General features: G+C 45.3%; 1 protein-coding gene across 3 annotated transcripts in view; it reads left to right on the top strand.

Annotated features, from left to right (window-relative positions):
- The first annotated feature begins 8,859 nt into the window (after window positions 1–8,859).
- ETV6 (ETS variant transcription factor 6) overlaps window positions 8,860–26,574 on the top strand; it is a 138,115-nt gene continuing 120,400 nt past the window's right edge. For 2 of the 3 annotated variants that reach the window (XM_067304890.1, XM_067304886.1), the window contains exon 1: window positions 8,860–9,270. In XM_067304890.1, coding sequence (XP_067160991.1) covers window positions 9,238–9,270 — 33 coding nt within the window. In that variant the 5' untranslated portion in view covers window positions 8,860–9,237. Of the gene's footprint in view, window positions 9,271–9,671; window positions 9,738–26,574 lie in introns of those variants that run through there. The other variant, XM_013947168.2, reaches the window with a different exon arrangement.

Below are 26,574 nucleotides of genomic sequence, written 5' to 3'. Positions count from 1 at the left end.
TCCACCAGAGATGTAGGTGTGGATGGGCTGAAAAGGTGATGCCCCAACCCCTTGGCACCCATGCCCACCCACGTCTATGTCTGTTCTTAGTCATTTCCCAAACAATATTGCGGTCAGCTCAAGCTTCCCATCTTAATTATGCCACTCCCTACAACACGAAAAAATCATTAGCACCTTAGACTGATTGCCACCTCTTTCCTATGGAAAAGGCAATCTCTTTGCTTTGATGGAGATTGCAGAGTATGAAGAGCCTGAAGGAGCTGCAATTAGACTTTCTGGATGCAGGCCTGCTTTTGGAAATAGAAGACAACAACATAAATAAAAGGCCATTTCAGATAAGGGCAATTTGAATGACCTGTAATGCAACAGGAATTGAAAACAAAAAATTGTTTATTTTTTGTATAATTGGCCAAAAACCTCTGTCTTCAGGGTACATCTGGCAGTTTCCAAGCTAAAGTTATAGAAGAGCATGAGAGTGGAAAAAGACTTCTGAGTGGAAACTGTTTGCTGCTCCTCTATGGAGAGGCGACTGCCTATCCATAATGCATGCACTCTAAACTATATCCATAAATGTCAGGCATGATTTAATAGACTATAAAATCCTACATCATGATGCCACTGGAACTATTGAAAATAAAAGCAGATAAATCACAGTTCCATGCAACAAGCTGTACTCACACTGGTATTTTCATTTGCCGGGGTTTCATTCTGCACTTTGCTGAGTCCCCAGTACTCTCGCTCAACCTGGAGTAAGAGTGGCGACTCTCCATTAGAGACAGTCTCTGCTCTCCAGGTAGAGATCTCCATTTGCGTTTGCAAGCTTGTGTTTCCATTTCAATCCCCTGGCTTTACAGCTGTGGGGTTATGCTACTGTAAAAACACTGCCCTGGAGGGTGCAGAATTGGACAGAAAGGTACTTGACTTCCACGGCATTGCAACTGCAGTATTGAAAATTTTTTTTTTCCCAGGGACACTGGGCAATTGTTTGAAGCAGATTGACTGATATTGCTCCTATAAAGTTATTCCTCACATCAGATTATGAGCATTAAATCTACTAGACAATGTTAATCTAGCAGGAAAGCAATTTGTGTCACTCCTTTACTGCTAGCAAGATATAGAGTTACAATGACATGGATGACAGAATGTGCACCACAGCTCAGCATGGGCATGACAATTGTCATCTCGTCACCCTACGGAGAAGAGGATGCAGAAAAAAAGGGGGGGGGCACTGTGAAAATATTACTAATAGGGAGGGTTAGGAGTTGAGAAAAGTTTGCTTCACCTCTATAGCTGAGGTAAGTAAGTTGAAGAAGTACAGACCAGTCATAGTATATGTAAAATGCAGATCAGTTTGGCACAGAATCTGGCACAGAATTGACCTCTTTCCCCTCATTTTTTATTTTCATCTTTGCTTATGCTTTATTTTTGTTTATGCTTTTGTTATACTTTGCAGTAATAGAATATAGCTAGAAGTTTTGTCTACTTTTATCTTGAGTTTCATCATACAGCTTGTTATTCCTTGAAATTCCTGTTCTGAATCATGAATAACATGTGAAATAGAATGGAAGAAAGGAAGGAAGGAAGGATGGAAGGGAGGGAAGGCAGGAAGAAGAAAGAAGAGAGGAAAGATGGGAAGGGAAGGGAAGGGAAGGGAAGGGAAGGGAGGGGAGGGGAGGGGAGGGGAGGGGAGGGGAGGGGAGAGGGCAGGGGAAGGGAAGAAGCTTCCTAGCATTCAAAATTTGGGGAAGATGTTTGAAAACATGAACCTTACAAGGCAAAGCCGAAGCAAGATAAGAAAACAGAGACATGTACTATTTACAGAATACTCCAAAATATTTTTTCCCTTCAGAATTTTGTGATTTGGGGGAGAGAGGTAACTAACTCATGACTTTGAATTCCTGAGTTTGGCAATATCAACAACACTTCAGAATTCTGGACTATGTAAGAACAAAGCACGAATGTATCATATGCGTCTGGAATTTATTACGAGTCCTAGGTACCCGGAGATCTAGTGCACTCCAGAATTATCTTCCAAAAATCCTATTTTCTGTATCCTTTTGGACTTTGCTGCATTTACCAGACAGTTTTGTCCACCCCATGAAGCCCTGCCTCACTCAAAGAGGGAGCCCACATGCAGGGGACTTTCTCTGTGACGCTGAGAGCCTTGGACCAGGCTTTGGCCGTGTGCATGATTGACCCACGTGGCCCTGCCTCTTTTGCTGCCCATCTTTGGGTGATGTATGGAAGTTCCTCACATATCTGCAGAGATTTAAATTGCATTTAAACAACTACCCCCACAAGCACGCGGGGGCTAAAGTAGGTTAAGTGGGGAGGTTTTGTCCAGTGTAAACTCCTTGCCCAGTTCCTCTTCAACACCCTGCTCCTGATCTCCCCCTGTCATTTTCCCTCCGCTCTTCCTGGCCATTTCCCCTTCTGGTTGCAGCCACGGCTGGGTTCAGGGTCCTCCAGCTGCGTTTTCCCACGGGAGCTGGGGCTGCTCCCTTCACTGGGGCAAAGCACTGGCTGCTCCATGGTGCAGGAGCGGGTGACCGGCTCCTCATGGGAACTGGTCTCCGTCCTTCAGCTCCCAGCCAGGACCAGGGATCTCCTGAAGCTACTGTTTCTCCTCCATGGCTTCTGTTTCTCCTGCGGCTGGGGAGGGAGAAAAGGAAACAGAAAAAGCCACGCTGCTGCTGGAGTGAGGCCCTCTGAATGCGCCAGCTGTCCTGGGCAAATGAATCCCCTTTGCCTTCGCCTCTGTGTCGCCCACCCAACTTTTCAGTCTCTTCTCAGCCATGGAGCCACCTACATATTTTAAATTTTCCTTTCTATTTCATGACTGCCATGGCTAAAAGGAGGGCCTTAGATAAGGCCCATCTCCAGACACAGGCAGAGGTCCCCAGCTTTTAGCCCTTGGTGCTTGCGTGCCTAGCAGCTCTTCCAAATATCCTGTTGCTGCAGCCTTGCTCAGCAAAGCCCCTTGTCTCTTTGGTACTCAGCAAGATGGGCAACAGCGTGAGCTGAGGTGAGAAGCTGAATCTGTGGTTTTGAGGGACCCCAAGTTTACAGTCTAAGGTATTCCTGCCAGGGTCTTGTTTCTGCGTCGTCTTTCCTCCCCCTGAGTCTGCTCTTGCCTGTGTGCTGCAGCTCGCTGCCCCTTCCCCATGCTGGATCTCCAGGTTGGTCTGAGCAGAGCTAGTGAGCACAGGAGCTCTGCCAGGGCTGCTCGCCGGCTGCTGCCGCCACGTCTGTGCTGCAGCATCACAGTGTGTCCAGGAGGAGCAATGTCCAATGCACGTCTAAGCACAGACTTGGACAATGAAGTCCACTTTCCAAATGTGCCTATAGACTTGTTTCTCAGAAGTTGCACTGCTATGAACAGAGCAGAGGAGTTAAATCAGTACAATCCTCAATCCTATTCCTCCTTTCTCCTGCCAGGATGGTCACACATACACTGGTAGAAAAATGTTTCTCTTATTTACAGAGGCATTATATTGGATGATTCAAAATCATCTAGTACATGAAAATGCGTGAAGATAATATACATTAGAGCATCAAGCATGTTCAAGGGTATTTTTTACATATATTGGCTACTGGATGTATAGGTGTTGTGCCAGGATGTTTACATTTCTATTTGGACTGTTGTGGATTTCCAAATGGGGATGAGAATAAGCTATATGAGTACCTATGTAAGTTGTATAAGCATCTTTATGTCAAAATGCCTGCAGTTATAGTAGGGATTGAACTGGAATTGCCATTTTGATTGAAAAAAAATCAAACCTCTTACCAAAATCATTATACTGGTGCAAACCCTATTCATAGAGGCTGTCCTGGGCATCTGGAAGCCCATTTACTTTCAAAGAAGATTAAGCTCTCAGGGGAACAAACAACAATGAAAATAATATGGATATAGCATTTCCCACTCTAACTCCTCAGACTGAATTTCATATATATTCCTAAAAAGCCAAGGATTAGAGACTTCTACCACAAGAAACTTTAGCCTGGCTGAATCTTGGAAAAAGGAATTGCCTGAGAATATAAAGATATCCTGAGAATATCTTAGTGCTAATGATGAGAAGCAGCTTGACTGATGCACACTATGGTCATAAAAGGACCATAATGGTCATTCGGTTTCAGAAAACAATGTCAGAAAGTATCTTGGTGCTAGATGTGCAACTACCCCATGCATCTGTGTACCAAGTCTGATTCCTTTCCCAGTTTTTCCTTAGGACCAAAAAGTCTGCTGAATACCAGCAACAAGGGTGCTTCAATTCTTTTCACATTCTTGGAATTTCCTACTGTCTCCTACCTCATTTTGTTCATGAAGAGCCTGATCCTATCTCTGAATCTGCAAGAGTCATCTCTGTCAAGCCTCAGTAATGTCCACAGACCCAGCTGCAGGGTCAGGAGCTCTGGTGGTGAGGAACAGAAGGAGCCCTGAAAAAGGAGGAGGACTTGAGCACCCTAGCAGACTGGGTACTGAACGCAGAGCACACTGCTTTCCCTCCAGGAAAACTGAAGGAGAAAAAAACATCAAGTGACTACTTGCATCTGCTCAAATTTTGGAAGGCAAAAATAAAACTAGTAATACAAATGGAGCAAAGAAGAGAGCACTAAATAACAGAGTCAGTTAAGCTGTGCTGGGCAAAGATAAAGAGAAGGAAAAGATAAGGGCAGAGAAACAGTAGAAGGAGTTCATGATAACTGCAGGAACAGGGAACTAATGAATGTTTTTGCAAATATAAAGAGGAAAGAAAAAATACTAACAGGAACAGAGACTCCTTAATAAAAGAGAGGTGAAATCAATGCTTATTACGAAGGCCTGAGCTACTGGTCCACATTGCTGAAACTAGAAAAACAAAAGAAGAAATGAAAGCCTTGACTTTCAGCTGGATGTAGGTTCCCAAGTGTCTAAAGTACTGTGGGAAACAGGTTCTAGCATCCTTCAGGTATATTTGAAGAAATTAGCCTAGCTGTTGAGAAGGGGCAGGTAAGGGGACATTTGGAGGATCACTGCTGTAAAAGAGGCCTAAGTGACCCAGAGCAAGTGGGAGCTGGTGTGCAGATGAAGTGGCAGGTACATAAAATTAAAAGTCCCAGTGAAAGTGGAGTTTTGCCTCCTTATCTTCAGGGCTTGCTCTGTTTTCAGGGACAAAACTCTGGACCAGTAAAGGTTAGCATCCAGAGACACATTTTCAGACCACTAGGAGGAGAGAGAACATAATTCTCCTTTTTATACGCTTTCTCTTCCTGCTCTTGTCTCCTGACACCCCACCCATCTCCCTTTCCTGGGAGAGGCGCAAGCAAGGCAGCACCTTGGTTTCCCCCTACAGGCCAGGGGGAATGCTTGAATGAGCATTGCCTCCACCTATGCGAGCAAAAAGTTTGGGGATTTCCGGCTGGGGTGTATATGAAAGGTGGCTCTATGGGATTGTAAATCCTTCTTTAAACTCGAGAGCACTCCCTGGAGATAAGCTACGCAGTAGCCTCTCAGTGAGAGGGAAGGAAACGAACTGGGAAGCTAGCTGAAGTTCAAGCTTTAGCACAGCCTGATGCGCTGACTTTCTGCTCTGGGAGTCTCCAGGCACCTCGCTCGTGAAAAAACCACAGGCCATCCTGGTCACTGGGCGATTCAGTGGAGCTTTCCATCTCCTGCACAGAGTCACAGCCAGGACCATATTGTTGGAGGTCTCAAGAGATGTAACTAAAGAGAGGAACCACGGGGGATCAGGTCAGAAAAAAAAGGACAAAACCAAGCAGAGATGCTTAACACAGTACGAGGGGATTTAAAATAAGAAAGGACCTTGGCCCTCCTTAGTCAAGGGGGGTCAAAGACGTTCTTGAGCCTTCATAGCTGGTATCTGGCTAGCACAGTTGAGGCATATCTGTTTCTGTAGATGCTGGCAGAGCAGAGAGTGGGAATGACTTTTGGCATGGGGTCTGGGAAAGTGCTGCACTCACACCTGTGACCTTCTACACGTTGATCCTTCCTGTCCCTACCTCTGCCAGGTAACATCCATTGCACTCACCTTTAGTAAAGCAGTGGAAAAAAGAACACCAGGAGCTGGAAGAAAACAGCTCTAAATCAGATTGTGATCTTGGGCAGATACCTGTAACCATCCACAGTGGTTCACAGGTCCGCCAAGATGCATCATGGCCACTCTTTGTAAAGGCCATTAATCAAAGTAGGAGGAACAGCAGATATCAGTAAAACCACAAAGAACAAATGTCCAGATATCAAAATTCCCGGCAGAAAAATGAGATCCAGGACACAAAGCTACACCACGACCTCTATGGAGACAAACAGATTGCAATCCCTTTGCAAGAGGTAACACCAAGGAGTAACAGGGCTGGATCTGAGCGAGACAAACTAAACTGCTATGGGGTTTTGGCTGCATTCACGGAGGATCAGGGAGATACTTGTCTCCAAATGTGGGCACCCATGGGCTGGGAAATGTTGAAACTTCAGTGGGAATCAGGGAAGACCAGACAAGACCAGAGCCAGAGAAGGAACCAGAAAAGACCAACCAAAATGATAAAGTGGCTGCAGGTACTGACTAATGAAAGGAGATCAAAAGAACTAATGTTAATGGCTGGGAAAATAAGTGATATCTGCGTATAAGGCACCAACAGGCAGAGGCAGAAAAATTGTTTAGAGGAGTACAATACATGGTTATAACTAGGAGTAACTGGGTGCAACTGGACAGATGAAAATATAGGCCAAATATCTTCCTGACTGTGAGGCTTCCTAGACCGTGAAATAGTCTCCAGAAGGAAAAGGTGGAAACCCCATTATCATTTAAAACTAAAGTGGACACAGCTATCAGGCATGTACTGTAAATCCTCTGCCAGCATGGGAGTAGAGCAGGTGACCTAAGTCGTCTTTTCCATCTCTAATTTCTACATTTGTATAAGGAAACACAAAAAAGCTTGTCATGAGATGATACAGAATAATGACTCAGCACTGGGGGAAGGCCAGTGATAATCATGCAGGTAGGAAGGGGAAATGTCACCCCGTGATGAAGTGAAGAGACTAATAGCAGCAGGAGCCGCATTGTAAAAGCGGTCTAGAGAGGCAAGGACTCTACTCCAGCACATGCTTGAGGGGAAAAGAAGTGCTAGTAATGGGGAGAAAGGTGGATGTCAACGCTTCATTATTGAGCTGGGCCTGTATTAAAGAATGGTCAATGGTCGCTAGGCTGGGAGGGAACAGCACCTTCCCTCACACTTCCTCGTTGAACATCAGGGACAGCCCAGGCTGAAACTGAAGCCAGCCGGCACAACAAACTGCAGGAGATTGCAGGGAGACGGTGCCAGGTTGCGAAACGCTCTGCGGTGGCCTAGCAAGGCTGAGAAGGGATCCCTGCAGCCACCCTTGCAGCCTTGCCTCTTGGCCACGCTGGTGGAGCAGCACTGCATTCAGTGCAAGCATGGTGCAGTGAAGTAGATGCCATGCCATGGAGGCTGAAGCTCGCTTTAAAACACAGCATCAGGATTCCCTCTCACTCACTCTTCTCAGCAGCCCTGTGACCATTAATAAGAGCCTAATCCGTTAAAATGCACAGCAGCATTATAACAGGCTCAAAAGGGGGCTTTGCCTTGCAGCAGCATGGGTATAGGCAGGACCATGGGCAAGGTATAAGCATGTGCAGAGCTTGTAATACAGCAGCCACATCCAAAACCCAGAACTCCCAGGACATGGAAAAAAATCTCTTTAAAATCACAGAGATTCAAACTAACAGACTGCCAGTTTTTTGTTTTGCTTCTTCCTCCTCTCCTCTCCGCATCAGGAAGGCTAAAGATTTGCATGGCTTCAGGTCTCAGAGACTGAAGGAAAATAACAGAGCAATACTCTTACAGTTAGAAATATAAATATATATATAGCATTATAGTATATATTCTATACATTACACATGACACAACACCCACATGCATCTCTGCTCTGCATCATGTGCAACCTACTCCAGGTTTTAAACTAAAGTGACGCGAAGGAGACTTCCTTCTCCCCCCCTCCCCGGCAGCGTGGGTTTTCCGTGGGAAACCAAATCCCAGGGAAACCAGCGAAATCCCCCTGCCCACGCGTGTGCGTGGGGGAGCCGGGGGTGCGTGGGGCTCCGTGGAGGCGGGGGAGGGGTTCCGCGGGTGGTCGGGGCGGTCCACGGGGGTGCGTGGGGCGGCGGCGAGGCCCGCCAGCGCCGCTGCCCGCGTTTCCGCACCGCGCAGGCAACCCGCGCCCTCACTTCCTGGTCGGCGCTCTTAAAGGGGCCTCCTCGTCCCGGCGGAACAAAGGCCATTGTTTTATTTCCTCAGAGCCTCCCCGATCCTCGCGCCGCCGGCGCTCCGTTTGCTCTTCCTTCCGCCCTTCCCTGCTGCCTGTCTTTTTAATTTATTTGTTATTATTATTATTATTTTCAGAGCGATTTGCTTCAACGCCGTTAGCGGTGTGCGGCTTTTAAAGGGGCCGGGCGGACCATTCCCGCAGCAGCCGCGGCGGCGGGGACACCCCCACGTCATCCCCCCCCCACCCCGGGCGGGGCCGTCTGGGCGCCCCCGCAGACCCCCAGGGCTTCACCGAGAGCCTCCCGCGGCAGCCGGCGGCGCGCGGCGCCTTTAAGGGGCGGGCGCGGGTGCCGGGAACACACGTCAGTCTCGGCCGCGCGCCTCGGGATCAATGAGCGGCGCGGGGCGTGGCGCGGCGGAGGGGGCGTGGCGCGGCGGGGCGGGGGGCGGAGCCGCGGCGCCCGGCGCGGCTCGGCGCGGCCCGGCCTGGCCCGGCCCGGCGCGGCCCGCGCCGCCTTTCGGTTCCTCCCTAGCAGGAAGGAGCAGCCGGGCGGGGCGCGGGGCCGGCGGCGGCAGCAGCAGCGCCCGCCCCATCCCGCCGCCTGGCGCCCCCGCCCCGCCGCGGCGCGCGCGCACACGGACAGCCCGTACACACACACACGGACACACACACACGCGCGCACACGCGTGGGGGGAAGCGAGCGCCCCCCCGAAGAGCGGCGGCGGCGGCGGGGAAACTCTGCCGGCGGGGCGCTTCCCCCCGGCAGCTGCGGGCCGGGCCGGGCCGGCGGGGCCATGGTGGCAGGAACTTCCCGGTGAAGGGTGGCCGGCGGCGGCGGGGCTCTGCGCCGGCAGCCGAAAGTGGGGCGAAACCCCCCAGAACTTCCTCGTCGCCCTCCGCCCCCCCCTTCCGCGCGCTCTCTCCTCCTGCTTATTTTTATTTTTCCTTCCTGAGACATGTCTGAGGCTCCTGCTCAGTGTTGCATCAAGGTAAAAAACCCTCTCCTCCCCCCCCCCCCGCCCCAACCCCTGTCTCCCTCGGCGCGATGCCCCCTTTTTTCCCCCCACATATCCCCGTGGGTTGGTGCCGGAGGGGACGCGCGGGGCCGGGCGCGCCCCCTCCTTCCCCGCTAAGTTGGCGCGGGGCGGAGCGCGGAGCGGAGGGAGCAGCGGCCGCGGGAAGGCTCCGCCGCCCCCCGCAACATCTGGGCGCCGGGGCCGGCCGGCCGGCGGGTTTCCTGCGCCAGACGTGGTGTTTTGCCCTCTCGCAAATGTCACGGGGGCGTTGCTTTTTTTTTTTTTTTAAAGGTGAAAGATGGTCACTGAGAGTGTTGTTTTTTTTCCCCCCCTCCCCCCCTTCACAATTAAAACCTGCGTGTGAAACTCTCCGGATCTGCCCCGCACAAAGGGGCCGGTGGCCGGCAGAGGAGAGGGGCTGCCTGTTATTTGTCAATACGGTGCGTGCGGGGAGGGGGAAGCAACTGTAGCAGCGGCTCGGGTTTCGAGGCATGGGTTTTCATGGCGAGAGATAACAGCGCGTTGGATGTTTTAAATTAATATCTTAGTGCCTCGCCTTCTGCGGCGCGGCGGCGGCACTGAGATTTGTGCGTGTGTGTGTGTGTTTCCCCTGCTATGAAGTTGGTAGAAAGTTTCCTGCCGTGAAAGAGATGTAGTCGTCGGCATTTCCAGAAACAGTGGGCTGTTGAGCTGGTTTTATTATTGTTGTTATTATTATTATTATTGTGACTATTATTTTTAGTCCCTGCATTTGCTTGCGTCGCAGGTAGGGCAGTGCTAGGTGGCGAGAAGGCTGCGCTCCCCGTGGGGCCAGGGTTGCGTTTCGTTGTGACCTGGCCTACGCGAAGGGGTTCCCTTCTGAAGTTTTGTCGTTTTTTAAGTGGAGGCAGCATAAAGTTGAGACAATGGGAACAAAACTGAGTTTCCTTTTTTGTCCAGATCCTTCCTATCTAGCAGCCGGCTAGGAATAGTGCTTTCCTCGCTTCCTTCCCTCGCCCCTCGGTTTACGCTTCGGTTATTGACTTTCTTTAGGAATCTCTTTGCCTTGCTGCCAACCTGGAATCTCCCTTCTGCTTGCAGCTAATCCTGTCCAGATAAGATACACTTTGGCAGTTGTCTCTCCATGTCTAGCAGGAAAAGGTGACTTCTAAACCCTTCTAAGAAAGGGAAGAGCCTGGAATAAAAGCTTACTTATCCAGCTTAAAAAATTGAAGCTTTTTTATTTGTTTGTCCTCCGTATTTGTATGTTTATGGTGAGAGCCTTGCATTCTGTGCAGTGTTACCACAGTTTGAAACTTCTGGGTTTATTTTCTTTCGCTGAGTTAAATGCATTTGGGCCTGTGTCCTGTGGAGTCTCGTGACTTAGAGAATAGAGTGTGACTTTTCATAACACGGATGGACAAATTGGATAATGCGGTATTGTTTGCGTGTTGCAGTATGGCATAATGCTAATGTAGGCAAAATCTGTACGATTAACTAAGCAAATCCCTACATATGCAAACTGAAATATAACTACTGCTTTTTTCCTAGTAATGTAGCTACTGTTTTTTTCCTAGTAAATGCTACAGAAATGTAGAACGTGTTCTCTTGTCCCCATGAGCGTCCCCAGAAAGTAGTGTCATTGTGTGTTGTGTTTCCTTGTTTTAGAAATGGGTCTTTTTGAAAATGTGGGGCTTACTTTCGCTCTTACTGAAGTCGGCAACAAAACTGTTGCTGATTTCACTGACGGTAAAACTGGTCCTCACCAAGGCACGTTAGAGGCATATTGTCAGGAGTCAGACGCACAGAAGTTTTCTTGCGTCCTTCCTCCCGTTTGAGCTTAGAAATGAAAATATGCCAATTATTCATTGCATTTAGAAGGATATTGTGAAACTGACATTTTAACAGTGACTAATTCTAAACATCCTGGCCTGAATTTATTTTTATTTTTACATATTTTTTTAATGTGTGGTTTGTCTACATGCTCATGCTTGCGTCTATCTTTGTATGAAGACAGAAACTACCGTCCAGGTGAGATGCTTAAGACGGTGTCCAAAGTACTGGCAAAAAGCAGAGTAATCAGAATGGAAAAAAAAAAGGTGGTGGGAGGGAGAGGAAAAAAAGGGGGAAAGACATTTTTTGATCATGATAATTGATGATAATTCTAATAGTTTCAAATACAGAAAGCACATGTTTTTGGACAGAAATGTGAATCTCAGGTGATGACATCTCTTCATCAGTCAAACCGTTCTGGGTAACTCTCTCATCAGCTTGTTTCTGACTGCCATTGTTTTCTGGATGCTCGTTGCCTCCAGACAGGTGAAAAGTTAGTTGTAATCAGCCAATGGATTTAGGAGCAGTTGTTTAAATGCTGGTGTGATACACAAGTACATTCCGTGATTTCTTGCAGATGCCAGCCCAGCTGATGGGGCAAGGCACAAGGTGGGTGCAGAGGAGCAAGCTCGTTGCCCTACTGCTTCGTTGTGCTAAAAAGCAGCCAAGGGTTGTGTGGTGTGAATGCTGGGGAGTTTCCTTAGGAGCTTGTGAACTGGAAGCAGTGGTGCTAGTGGATGTGTTTTGTTTTTGTTTGTTTTTTTCCTTCCCCGGCCGCGGGGCAAGGCTGCGTGTGGTAAATAGCACAGCAACTGGTGTGATGAGCCATGGGAAGCTGCTGTGAAGGGAGTGAAGACTGGTGCTTCGTGTACGCCCGAGATGTTCAGTGTGCGGTCCCCCTACCTCACCTTACCAGAGGAGCACTCTGGGTTAGGAAGACTTTGAGAAGTTTCAGTATGTATTTAACTACTTCAAATCAATATAAACTTGCGGTAGCCTCTCGGTGTATGTTGAGTTCTTATCAGTATGCATGTGTATTGATATGCGTGTATATTGATATGTGTTTGCTTTGCAGCAAGTATGTGTATGTGTACTTACTTGTATGAACTCCTCGGAGAGAGGAGTGTAATGCTGAGATCCTGATATTGCAAACGCTTGGGTGCGTGCTTGCTGGGATGATGGTAAGCTGACCCGGTAACTCCAATTAAAAGTTTAAAGCTGCAGAGAGAAGGCGTTGCTGAGATTCAGAAATTAAGGTCTCGGGGGGGGGGGGGAGGGGGGCAGAGATTTGCATGAAGGTTGGACCCTCGGTGTTCACTGCCATTTAGGACATAAACATTTTCTTTGTATGAACTGATAGGCTTGAAGCTTGTGGTAGGCTCAAGCCTGAGATGGCCTGAGGGTTTTGACTTCTAAGTGGTTTGAGCTGGATGCTTGGTGCGGTTGTCATATTTGGATGTCTTTTTTCATCCCAGCTGTTGGGATGTCGGCTTCTGTAGTAAACCTGCCTCTCTGATACTGAGCCGCAGCAGTTAACTGTTGTATTAACATAATAGCTGCCAAGATCTCGGCCTTCCCTCCATAAGGTATTAGTAAGTGACCCTTACGAGAGAGGTAGAGGTCTCCCTTCTTCTTGCTAGGTGGAAGAACTGAGACACAGGGAGAGTGTAAGCATCTTGGCCAAGGTTATGTGAGAGAGGCTCAAAGGGAGCCAGGATTAGAAATGAGATATCTGGCCACTGATGCTGATTTTTGTCATTAATTAAGATTCATGTTCGTTTAAAGCCTCATCTGGGGATTGTGAGGATCTCCCCATTTTTTTTCCTGAAGTGATGAAAACCTTGAGCATATCAAGGCTCAAAGCTCAGCAGGTAAATGAAAAGGCCTCAGAGAGCATGGTTTTAAAAAAATTAGTTTTTTTTTTTTCCTTTCTATAAAGCTGGCACTTTCAGTTACCTTACTCTGGTTTACCGTGCAACCACATGGATGATTGTGTTGGCACAAGCATGCAGTTGTGGGGCAATGGGGACCGGGGATGTGAGGGCAGCTTCAGACCTCTCAGACCAGGGCTTCTCCTAGCCCGATGTCCCTTGTACGTCTGGCCGATGCTTGAGACGAGGGTGCTTTCTGTGGGCAGTGAGTGCTGAGCGCATGGAGCCTTCCTGCGAGTCGGGTTTCACAACCGACTCCAGCATAGGTTTTATTAAGTTGTACGCTAGTTGATACGAGCGCATTTCCTTGCAGTGAGCTGTATGGGGCCCTCGTGATTGCAGGGACCCCGCAGGAGTCAGTACAGATCCCCGTTGCTTGAGGACTCATCTCGGCGGTGCTCATTTCAGATTCAAGAATGTACTTTGTAATGATTAAAAAAAAAAAAGAGAGAGAGAAAGAGAGACCGCTTGTGTAAGCTCAAGGGCAAAGATTCAGCTTAACAGTTGAGCTTTCAATCCTAACTTGCTTCCCCAGATTTATTTAATTTTTAAGTAACACTTTGTGTCTCTTTGTTATTGCCATGGTGTTTTTGCAAAGAATTCTCTCCCACACTTTTTTTTAGTAAGGAGATATACCTACAACTTCCCAGGCTGAGGGACTACTCGGTGTCAGGCAACCAGAATGCTGTTACCCTTAACCACGGCTGAGCATTTGTTTGTGCAAAACATGTTCCTTAATGTTTATTAGCAAACTTGTGTACTAGGAGGAGGCTGATCCTGCTTGTGTTGGTGTCAATGACAAAACTCCCATTAAGTTCAGTGGGTGTAGGACTGAATCGGAGAAGACCGGAGTTTAGCCGTACATACTTATTTACCACCTGATTAATCACTTAACTCCTTGGCACCGGGTAAATTTAATCCCTCTGAAGCAAAATTTTACTAACACTGTCCCAATTAAGCACTGGTCATTACTATTCACTGTGTCATTATGGGCTAAGCGAGTTTCCTGGGAGGCAACCCATTAACACAGCATCCCCAATCTGCAATGCCCCAATTAAACAGAGGTACTTTAATGATAATTTACATGTATATTGCACCTTGCATCTCAAAGTGCCTTTTGTAGGGAGGCAGCTGAGCAATGCTCTGCTGATAGAAATGTTGATAAGCAGGAGATGAAATCTCGTATGGTTACGCAGAGCTACGTTTTTTGCCTTTGAGAAAAGTTGTCCAAGTCCGTCAGTGCCTACCAGTGGCAGCCTGGATTCTGAAGTCTTATAAGGAAGGCTTTTCTAATAATCTGCTTACTGCGAGAAAGAAGAGCTAAGGCAACCTACATTTTTGATCAACAGTCTGGTTCTGACCTGCAATCTGAAATTGGCTATTTTTTGCATGCATTTGTTTTGGATTGTCTGTGATTCAGTGCCTTCAGCCGGGCATCCCCAAAGCAATTCAAAACAGAGCAAGTGCTTCTGAAAATATTTGCTTTGGCTGTTGCTTTCCCTATCTGCAAAACTGGCATAAAATAATATTGAGCCTACCTCTGTAGGGCAGCAGCGAGGCTTAATATTTGTAACGCAACATGGAAATGAATAGCATTTGTTACAGAGATCGGTGGTGGTGAGTGATATTGATGCCTTCCATGACATTTCGGGAGTGATGGTTGTTTTGGATTTTTTTTGAATTGTTCTTTGGCTGTTGGCTTTTCTTGACAGAGGCCACTTACCTCTGCTGAGCACTCGGAAAGAGCAAATGTTCCAGCTTTTCCATGTCCATATGGCTGGATCTGCCCTGTGCGGGCAGGGTGGTGTTTCTGTGCAAGCGGGCTGTGTTGAGTGCTGCTTTGGGAGAGCTGGGCCTATGGTATGGGCATAGTTGTCCTGCCGCAACCCTGCTCCTGGGCAGGACGGGAGCCAATGGCAGGATCTGACGGCCAGAGCAATCCCGGCAGCCTTCGCAAGGCCACCGTCTTTCCCAGGTGTTATTTTTTCCTGGGGGAAGGAGGGCATGCCTCTCTGGTAGATCAGATACGTGTTCATCATCTGATAAGGGAGGACCCACTTGGAAAGACGGTGGTAGGCTGCCAGCCTTGTTACAACACAAATTTTTTGACCACAGCCCGTCCCCGTGAGGGAAGGAGCCCTCCTGGGGCAGCCCATGTCCTCTACGTGGTCTTGAAGAGGCCAGGTGCTATAGGGCAGCTCTCATAGGACCACACTTCTGCATGTGGTTATGAAGTTTATCAGATGGGAAGTACGCTTGCCAATTTAAATTGTAATTCCCAGCCTCCTCGGCATTGAAAACCATGCTTCAGCAGGCCAGCCAAACCAAATGGAGCCCAGCTACATACTCAGGTTTGGCCTGAGCAAAGAGACCAAACAGGCCACCAAAATTGCCCGTGCTTTTACCAGCAGGGTTGTGGCAATCTGTTCCTACTATCGTGGATTATTTTTTAGGTCTACAAACCAAACCACATTTAGACAATATTGGTTCTAGTGTTGATGAGTTGTCTTTAGGCAGTGTTTTACTGGAGCACAGAGGATAGCTATTCTCTTTTCTTCTTCTTTGATAGCATAGGGACCTCAGTATGGTTGACTAGATTATTTTGAATTTTTTTAGCAAGGCCACCGCTGTCTGGAAAATAAATGCAGAAAACTTTGGCTGAAGTAGAATTTGTTTATGGAGCGCTTTGAACAGCGGTAAATAAAGGCTTTAGGATGGAGTTAGCCTTTTCACTGATAGATGTTATTGCTTCTCTACTGTAATGGTGCTGAGCTCCAAAGTGAACAGGGTATAACAATTAAGCGAAGCCATAAATGATTCTTCATCTAAATGATTTTCTAAAGGTTATTCCTTGTTAAGCCACATCTTTACTTCAGTGTTGTCCTTGTATATTTTGCAAATACTACCATGGCGAAGACAGTCTGGAGAAAAACAGGTAAGAGAGAGAGAGCGATTCTCACAGTGGCATTTATGTTGGTGTTCTACGGAATGTTTGCAGAGGGAAATAAATAGCATTGTAAATTGTTTTAAAGACACGTGTAATGTCAAAAGTGGCATTGGGTGTGCCTATGGGAGTCATATGTTAGTACAACCCCACAAAAATACTTGAATGCAACAACCAGGCTTTATATGTTAAACAGCTGGCTAGTATTAAATCCAGAGATCCAGAGTTTGAATGTTTAAATAAAATAAAATGCTGTTATAAATAGGAATTGTGGGTGGGCTTTGTCTGTTTGTTTGTTTTTTAAGCCAGCTAGCTCAGGTAGAGTCTGATCAAGCATGGAAATTATCCCTGTTGAAGTTTTTTCAAAGTTTAACCTGGAGGAAACCAACTGACATTCTGTAAGGGGTCTCTTTAAAACTGATAGAATGAGAATGAGATTCTTTATATGGTTTGTATTTCAACATAGTATGGCTGAAGTGATTTTTCCATTATAGCTTTAATGAGATACTCCAAAACATCTATTAACAGCAACTCCGAATGTTTCTCTAAATTGTGTGGAATTCTGTGGAAATCCAGGAGCTTGGAGTTCCACCAGATCTATGACATGCGTAATAAACATGCCAGAGATAGTAGCACTAGAATTCAGAGACCAGATTTTTCCAGTTAGTAGGGCCACACTGAGGCGTTCTGTCTTTCAGTATCTGTAAATCACATTTCCCATTACTTTTTCTTTTTTCCTAAAAAGGATTTAATGTAAAAGAGGCTGCCATCATTGATGCGGCTCTCACTGTGAAACTCTGCTGATGGAGGTCAAATGGAGCAAAGCCAGTATTGCAGCAATATTGGGGAGCTTCTTCCTGCTTTCTAGGATTTTCTCTGAGGTCTGTGCTGGGATCCCTCCCTGGGAGGGAAATGATGCTTTTTTGTTCTGGTGGATTAGGACTGCAGAAGGTTGTTTTACAACATGTTTCCTCTTGAATGGTCAATGCTTATCCTTGCTGAGTGCTTGAATGTATAAGCAAAGCCAAACCTCCTCGGACCTGCATGGGGGTTGAGGTTACTGGTGATGGGACGCAAAGAGCCAGAGGTGTTGGCACAGAGCGGTCAGTCAGTTCCCAGCATCTCTGGTGGCCCCATGGAGAGCTGTGCCCTGGTGTGCCCTGCTGGCAACCTGCATGGTTGTGTCACCATCAACTGACTTGAGCAAATGAGTTCTCTGGAAGGAGATTCAGGGAAGACTGTGGGAGCTGCTTCCTGGGGAAGGTTATGTATGGGCTGCAAAATATTTTGTGGTATGTGACCTGTGATGTGTATCATGCATTACGGTGCAAACGCTGGGCTCAGGCACATGGAAATACCACGTCCTTGCAGGTTACTGCAAGCCAGCTGAGTCAGTGGAGTTGTGACTGACCATGGGCAGGTTTCTATTAACTCCCAGCTGGGACAAATTACAACTTCTTTTAAACCTCAAAGTAAGAAGAAGGTGAATTAATAGCGTATATGCCGCCAATTAGTGCAGCTGGCTGGACCATGCTGACGGGCAGTAGCTGGGCAGAAGCGGGCAGAAGGTGAAGTATTTAAGCTTTTTTTTTTTTTTCTTCTTTTCTTTTCTCTCTCTTGGAAATTTTTGAGAGTAGGACTCTTCCATGGCCCTTCCACTTAGCGGAAATAGTGAAGTCTTCTTGAGCTGTTCAGTCTTGTTTAACTGCTGCTGGACCTCCTAGAACTGGTCTTGCAACTGGGATCATATTTTAGAAATGATTTTGTGGATGAAGAAAAGAGGAAGAAACTAAGCTCAGCTTTCAGTGGTGGTCAAATAAGCAAATAAAACTGTAGTAGGAAAGGAGCAGAGGGTAAAATAGAGATTATCCCTGTGTTGCAGTGCGAATCCATGCTGCACACACTGCTTCTGAATGTAGCATCTATATCTGATTATTCAAAAGGCATATTGTGGCACCAGAAGAGAAGCAGAAAGGAGATGTGAAGTTGGCCAAGAGCATGGGAAGACCTCCATAGGAAGAGAAGCGATGTTGCCTAGGATTCTTTGGCTTGGAAAGGAGACTGCTGAGGGAGTTTGACAGAGATCTATAAAATCACACAGTAGTGGTGTATGGGGACCAATTATTTCTGATAGTACAGAACTAAGGCAAGCAATGAAATTACCAGCCAGCAAGTTTCAAGCAAGTACTTCTTCATCTAAGTTTCAAACAAGTACTTCCTCATCTTTGTTGTTAAATTATGGAACTCGCTGCTGCAGAACTCTGTGAAGGCTAAGTGTAAATGGATTAAAAAGAGGGTAGAAGAATATGTGGAAAATATTAAGCGTGAGAGCTTGCTTGGAGAAAGCTAAAATTACACCAGGGAAAGATTGTTTTTCCTGTCTGTTCTGCCTTTCCTGAGATGGAGACTTCTTGTCAGTTGGAGACGAGATGCTGGGCAAGAGAGGTCATTGCTCTGAAGATGTATTGGCATTCAGATGTTCTAACGTAAAATTTTGCACTCTGGAAAGCTGGTCTGTCATGATTGTTGTTTTCCTCAGAATTGTTTCCTAAGTCTCCATCTCAGCCCCCAGCAGTCTTGCCTTCAAGAACACTAGTTACTTGTATGTGGGAGAAGATCTGAGGAAGAATTTGTGTCTTTCTGACTCTGGGAGGGATTTGTGAAGTCTGGATTGCTCGGACTAGCAGGGGATTGGCTGTGTTGCTTTAGTTCTTCAGATTCAGTTGAAAGAAGGGAAAACCTTTATGGAATACATGGAAGGGGAATTACAGATCCGTATTTGAAAAAAGGGAAGTTTTCTGGTTTTGAGGAAGAGACATTGTTTGCTTCTAGGAGCCAAGTGTGGGCTGAACTGTGCTTTTCCAAAGGTCTCCAAGTTCCCATAATTACCAGTTTGAAACGTGTTCCTGAAGCAGTCACTCTTTTTCATGTGCATGACAAATGGTGTCCCAACTGGGACAGTGTAAGAGTTGCTACTTTCGCTACCTGGCCAAATCTTGCAAGTGGTCACTGGACTGTCTCGTTCGCTAAGAAATGCTTTAGATGTTGTACAGACCTTACATCGGGCTTTGATTGTGTATTTTAAACCAGTAAACAGAAGAATAGATTTACAACTTCAATATTGTTTTGCATGTGTACTTTTTAGTTCTTTTTTCCTAAAGAGAGACTGATCTGCATTAGTGGATAGCCATGAAAACATATTGATATGCAGCTAAATATGGCCTTTGTGCTAAATTTAATTCTCCTCTCTGCTAATCTATACAATGTCCATAAGCATCTATTTAATAATTAGATGGCCTCATATAGATCTGGTTAGGTTTTTATTTAATGTTTTGATTTTGGAAAATAATGAATGACACAATTTTTTTGCTAGATGATTCATTTTTTACTTGTTATTTGCGATCAACTGCACTTGGCTTTGTATGGAAATGTAATCAAAAATGCAACCCCCCCTCCCCAAACCTCTAAACATTTAAAATAGTTTTTAAAATAAAAAGCATATTTTGATAAATGTACATGAAACGGAAGCATGTGGTACATTTTGAGGTAATATTATTTAATTGATAAATAACAAGCTTTTTCCTCAAGCAATTTTTTTTTTTCTTGTGGTCATGCTGATCTTAGAACCAGTAGGTTTTGCTCTCTCACCCCTCCTTTTTATTTGTTGATTGGAAGAAGAAAATAAGCTTCCTGTTTCTGCAGCTCTAAAGCTTTTTCTGACTTTGAGTAAACGAATCAATGTAATGAGCTAATTGACTAAATTGAAAGAAGAAAATATTCTCTCTGTACCTGTTGCCAAAAGCTGGCTTGGTTCTTTGGCAGGCTTAGATTCTAGGTGTGTAACAGTGGTTCCCACTATTTCCAATGGTATGACTTTCTTTCATGCTTTAGTGTGAATTTTTGTGCTTGGGATTTATCTGTTAAGATATTTTTCCTCTGTTATAGTTATGACCGTGTCTCAATATACTCTTTTTTAAAAACATACCTATTTAAAATTTCATGTGAAGTTAAAGAAGAACTTACACCTAAGCAGGTTAGACCTTGCTTAGGCTGGCCTGTCCCGTCGCTGTGGGCAGCTCTGAGGTGCTCTCTCATCCTGCTTGCTGGGGTGAGTATCGAGTATTGAGGACCTCGCAGTCCTATTGCTTCTCCCGAGGAGGCTGAGAGTGATAACTGGACTAGCTGAAATGATGGTGATATAATGTGAATGTAAGTATTCATGGAAGAGAAGGCTTGTATTTTTTAAAATAAATGAACTGAGGGAATATCTGGAAGAGAGGTGGTTAGGATAATAGTTTTTGGAGGTGGAGGAAGCTCTGTTTTGGTTGCTTTCCATGTGATACCTGACAAATAGAATAGAGGCAGCCCTAACAGTTTTGACAGGTCAGCAAAATTTTTCCTACCTACTCAAATTACTTGCTGCTAAAAATGAAAGGTTTAGTTGGTACCCATGCTCCTGGAAATACGATAATTACATGTGCTTGAAAAAGAGAAACACTTTTGTTTCGACAAATGGGTCGCTGTGGGCTTTATGAGAAAAGTTTTTGTCTTAGTTTTGAAAGCTTCAACAAATTGGTCACCTGCAGGTTTTTCTCAACATATTCTGGTGATAAAAGAATCTGGGTGATCAATCCTGCAGTTCAGGGATGGGGCTTCAGGCTTGATTTCCATCAGAGCCCCCAGAGTGTGTTGCTCTGAGCCCATCTACCTTCAGAGCCACAGAAAGTCAAAAACATTCAGCACTGCTGCGAGATGCAAACTTTGACGTAGCCTAGCTTTCACTCCTGTATAGATAGATCGCCATTTGAATCAGAGATCTGGTATCCATACTTCTTTTCACCTACCCTAAGCTATCAGTAAATGTGAAATTATAGCAAATTTTTGGAGTTTAATGGAGGCAGGAGAACAGGAGCCAGGGAAGTAGGCTGGGATTAGGAGTGAACGAATTAAAAAGTGAGAGAGAGGAGTCTGCTTTAACAGCAACTATAAACTGTTGGGCCTATTGCGGACTCCTGTGGAAATTATAAAAATTTGATTTATAAAATTGCAAGAGGCAGAGAGCAGATGAACATAGGAACGGTTATTTCTTGTCACATGGGAACAAGGGGCATTAAATGAAAACATCCAGCAGCAGTTTTAAAGGGAAGGAAATGTGTTTTCACACAGCATACAGTGACGTTACAGAACTTATTGCCAAACATGTAATATAGGGCCAGACAGGTAATTGGTTTCAAAAAACAATTTATATTAGATGGATCTATTCAGGACCATTAATTGCAAAGATACAGATACAGTCCTTGGCTCAGAAAGTCCCTAACCTGTAGATTGCTGGGAGAGGGTGCAAGATAGAGTTTATTTTATTTCTTATGCTTTTTTCCCCCGAGCATTTCTTACTGGCCATTGCTGGAGATGTGATACTAGCTTAGACAGACCTTTACTCTGACTCGATCTACTCTTTTTTTCTCATTTTGGGCTTTCTTATTGTAGTGCTGGTCTCCCTATAACTTTGATAAGTGGAAGAATAGTAGTTGAGAAGACCACTAGTGTGAATCGAACCATCTGCTCTGTTTCTTGCTCTTGGTTGTGATGTTCCTTAGCAGTGACACCCTGACCATTTGAAATTCATGAGACAAATGTTCTTCAGACTATGAAGGACTTCTCAGTGAACTTCGTTCCAGAAAATACTTAGGGATTTTCCTGTCCTTGACTCTCCTTTTTTGGCTGTGACGCCATTTATTGGCACTAAGTGCTTTGACCTATTTTATTTCTCTAAGTTTTTCCCAAGATTTAGCTGACAGAGGGCAAAAAATGCATTAGATTCTTAAATAATTCCAATCCTACGTGTTCTTTCAGCCACACCTCTTCTGCTAGTTGATAAGAGCTGAGTGAACACCATGCCATGCAGGATTAAGATGTGTTTGTGTGGATGGCATGAACACTCAACCACCCGACTGATGAGCAGGTATTATACAGTACAGGGACCATTCCAGCGTTTCCATATTTATTCCATCAACATACCTCAAATCTGCTTTGGAGTGACTATCTTAATTTGATAGTTCAGTCTCTTTGCCTTTCAATCAATCCCTGACTTCTTTTCAAGCTCCTAGGAGCTGAGAAAATTGAGGAGGAAGTGTTGTTTACTGAGTGCCTGGATTTCAGTTTTCTGCACGTAATGATTAAAAAATGAGTAAGCCCGTGTACAGGACCTTCTCATGGAACCCCGTATATACAAAATGTTTTTCTTTAGTGCAGGTGAATGACTTCTTGAACCATGCTTGTCCTACCAATATTTGCCTGTGCCCTTTGCCAATCCCTGTGGCTAAAGTGGTGTACTAAAGCAGTCCGATAACATAGCAACTTACTCTCATTTGGTACATATTTGTCCTCCTTAACTGGGGCAGAGCCTGAACTTAGTTACAATGCCTGTGCTGAACAACCTGTTCACCATTATGTGGCTCCTGAAGTCCTTGTCCGCCTGCTGGCTCGGGCACTGTCTCTGGGGACAGGCTCTTCTTTGGCTGTTCCCAAGTCCTGGCTATAGGACTTGAATGTCTACAGACTTTATATCCACTACCAGCATGGTAAAACAAAAGCAAAAATTCCTGAAAGACCCTGGTAGCTGAAGGAATTGTCTTTTCCCAATGTTAAACAGGAGGAAGAGAATTTTATCATTCTGTACTGAAATGAATTACTTAAAGGCTGTCCATGCACCATACCACATGCAGAGTCTGGACATACACTTTCCTGATCATATGTGTATGATCAGTAGTACAGTAGTATGTGATTCTGTGACTGAGGAATATATTGTTTGTCAAATATTGTAGGTCATCTTTAATTTCTGACTTCCTGTTACCTTAGTTATTTGCACTCAACTGTTTAACTATTGGATTTCTACCCCAGACTTAGGCTTTGGGTGTCAGTAACTTCATGGAGCCACTGAACTGGGTGCTGAAGTGCCAGCTGGGGACAAATGAACAGTTTAACTGTGAACTCTTGTAGGCAGCCCTGTTTTTAGGCTGGGTGAAACAGGGCTAAGTTTTCTAATGCCTGCATTCTTCAGGGCTCAGCCTGCTCCTTTCTCACATTTCCGAATTCATAGCCTGTTCATTCACGCACAGTCTTCATGCTGTGTTTTGCTCCAGGTTTGTACCTCAAGTTTTACCTCTCCTTTCATACGTTTGTAACCACAGCGCTTAAAGGTGGTGGTGACCAGACTACTGGGAAAACAAAACCCTGGCAGATTGCATAGACCTTTTGTTCTCCATGTCACTTGAAATGGGAGCTAAATGATATGCCTGGTTTTAGAAAGCAGTGATATTCTCTCTGATTTTGTCCTTCCAATGGAAAAAAGCTTGCAGTCTGATAATCTATATGGCAATACAATGGTAAACAAAATAAATGGTAAAATGGTAGACTATTAATGGAAAGTGCTTTAACTTTGATTCCTTAACAGCGTGTCAGATGAAAGGATAATGTTTGACTTTTTGATTTTCCATTGCTGCTGGCTTGCATAACATCTGTCTAAAAGGGAAAGGCAATGCACAGATCCCAATATGCAGAAGTAGCCGGCCGCTTGCGTGGCCAGGTCATTAGCTTCCTTCCCTCCATTCCTTGCTCTCGAGTCCCACTGCTGTCCATTGTTAATTATGCTAGCTTGGGGCTGGTTAAGAAGCCCTGAAAGCCAAGTGTTTTTCCAGGCGCAAATCCTTTGTGCCGAGCCATCTGTTTCTCTCATGGCTGGGTGTCCATCCTTGATTGTGCCTGCTAGCTTCTGAAATCTTTTACGATGTGGCTGTACCATACTGTCATACTGTCTCTGCCGGTCTCGGGGAATGTCTCTGTGTTTGACTGTTTGCCCATGTCCAGCTTAGTTGGGCTGACATGAAGCTGGTTACTTCTTAGCAGGTTTTTTAGCATTCTTTAAGGGCACTACAGAAGTGTGCCGTTCTTATGCTGAAGAAAGTAGTTTGCTGAGAACTTTAAATGAACGTAATGTGGTAGCGCCTTGAAAGATCTTGTCCCACCCTTCCCCTTTGCTCTCCCTTGCGCTGACACAGATGTCTGGGCGGGCAGGGACTGGGTAGTGGAACAGAGCTAGATTAAAGTGGATGGCTTGTGCTAAAAGAAGGCAGGGAATGGTGTGGAGGTGGGGATGGATGGCTGGGAACAGGAGGAGGGCAGGGCCCTTTCTTCAGTGGCGGTGCCAATTGATGTGGGATTAGAGCGCTGATGAAACTCAGAGTAAGGTTTTGGCCAGATCTGTGTTACCTGAAATCAGAACCAAAGCTTTTAAGGGTTCCTGCCCACTTTCTTTACAAGGACTATTGCTTTAGGCTAGATAGAATCGCTGCGGAAAAAGTGGTCACTGTTGGCTTTCAGGTGTTAAAACGTGGCTCTTGGTTTGCAAAGAAACCGTCTCTCCTTTTCTTATGCCAGTAGACACCAAACTGCTCAGCATGGGTTGCTCCTGTAGTGTGCAGGGTACAGGTCGAAGGATTGCCCGGAGGGACAAATAAGCCCGCTGGTATCAGCATGAAGCCCCACTGCTGTGATCTGCAGGCTTCCTACTGTGCTCCAATTTGCTTTCCGTTTCCAACACACCTTGACTGTGCTGGTTTAAGTTTAACTGTAGGAGCATACTGCTTTAATAGGAAGAAGCGCTTGCACATTTTGAGTCTTCTGAGAGAGCCTGAGAACACTGAATACCAAATGCCCCGCTTTATGATTGCAAATTTATGCTATTCTGTACTGCTGGTGCTGGCAGACCGTCTGGACCTGCTTAACCATGCATCAGAGCGTGAAGCCTCTTTGGGTCCTGACCAAAGTCAGGAAGTTCGTCTCACATGCCTGATCTAGAGGTCATTTCAGAGTTTCAATTATCTGTTAAAGTTGTGTCCCTGAAACATGCAAACATGGAAATGATATGTTTAGGCCATAAATATTAGCTCCTTGTGAACCATGCTCGCCACAGCTTTCCTGGGAACTCAGTATATCCCTTTGGATATCTCTTGGAGAGAAAGGTGTTTGTGCCATCCTTGCTGTAGAGAACTAGGCCAGTTCATAGCTCGTTTTATTTTTCTTACACCTTCTCTGCTGGCCTTGCAACACAGTTATAAAAATATACTAGCCTGGCACAAATTCTAATTATATTAGACAGGAAGGATAGGCTTGGGGTAAAGGTACTGCAGAGAGAGATGGAAAGCTTTAGTTCAGTCCCAGTTTTGGCACTGCATTCTCTGTGACCTTAAAGTCATTTACTCTGTGATTGCCCCTCCATAAAATGCAGTGTCTAGCAAAATGGAATCTGATCTTGGGTAGAAACTGTTTGTGTGCCTATAATACAAATAATTAACAATATTTTGCCCCAACTCCTTACTTGGATGATTAATATTGCAGGATTATTGTCAACAGGACTCAGTGTTTAACAATGCTTGGATACGATTTTGAGCAGTTCACACTTTTTTTTTTTTTTTAAACTTTTGTTTTGGTCTCTATCTAAAGACTCTCAAAGACACCATTGTCTTGGTTCATGCATTAAAGTGGCCCTGAGTTGCAGCTAGGATAACAAACTTAAAATTTAATGAAAATTAAATCTGATGAAAATGAATCTGATGAAAATTTAATGAAAATTAAATTCAACTCATCTGCACATGCAAAACTGCTGAGCTATCAGTTTAGTGTAACCCCAAGATTGGAGATCTGGGTAGATTTTGGTGAGGCAGTTCCTTCCAGTTAATAGCAGCTTAGATGATCATTGTGCTGAAGACTTGAACAATTCTCCTTCCTCCTCTGAAGTTACTTGAAAAATTGCAGAAACTTTTGCAGTTAAAGGAAGAGAGAAGCCACTCTTCAAGACGCAAGCATCTGCCAGAGATTATCAGACAACAATGTTTTATTGGCACTGATCTCTGTGCTCCATTGACTTCAAGGGGCTTTGGTGGAAGCCTAATAGGGGGATAGTTAAGCAAGAGATAAGTGAGAAAGGAAAACTCATTATTGGTTAGTGGTAGTGACCATAACAAAAGCTAGCCAAGGGACAGATTTTTTTGTCACACAGGTGTAACATCACTGCTTTTAAATTAATTTATTTTCCAAAAGTTCAAGCATGAAATGAGATGTCAGTGATTTAAAAAAAAGTCAGATTTCTAAGGATTTGTTAAGAGCAAAGTCTGTTTGCCTGTTTCCTGAGGCAATGTCATGTAAAACAGAAGGATTCAGCATTTCAGAATTAGTTTTTCATTAGTTTTTCCTGACAAGACATGAGGAAGTTGACTGAAACACCTTTCTCTCAGAAAACAGACAGAACCACACTTTCTAATAATAAGTTCTGATGAGCTCTGCTGATGATGGTACCAGTGGCAACAACAATAGGAAGTGGTGGTATTAAGTAGACTTTTTTAAGGCCAGAGGGTCCCATGAGAAGTCATGAGAGGAGTCTGTTGCCTCTCTTTCCTAACCAGTGCTTCACATCATACCTGTGACACCTTCCTGGCAGGCAGATGACAACCCTCTGGGTTTTCTGTTGGTGACCCACCCACACTGCTAGCTGTCTATATTTCATGTCCAGTCTCAAGTGGCACAAGTGACCAC

This window comes from Apteryx mantelli, chromosome 1 (assembly GCF_036417845.1).
Source record: "Apteryx mantelli isolate bAptMan1 chromosome 1, bAptMan1.hap1, whole genome shotgun sequence".
NCBI classification, from domain to species: Eukaryota; Metazoa; Chordata; class Aves; order Apterygiformes; family Apterygidae; genus Apteryx; species Apteryx mantelli.
This window is presented reverse-complemented; position numbering and strand designations above follow the sequence as displayed.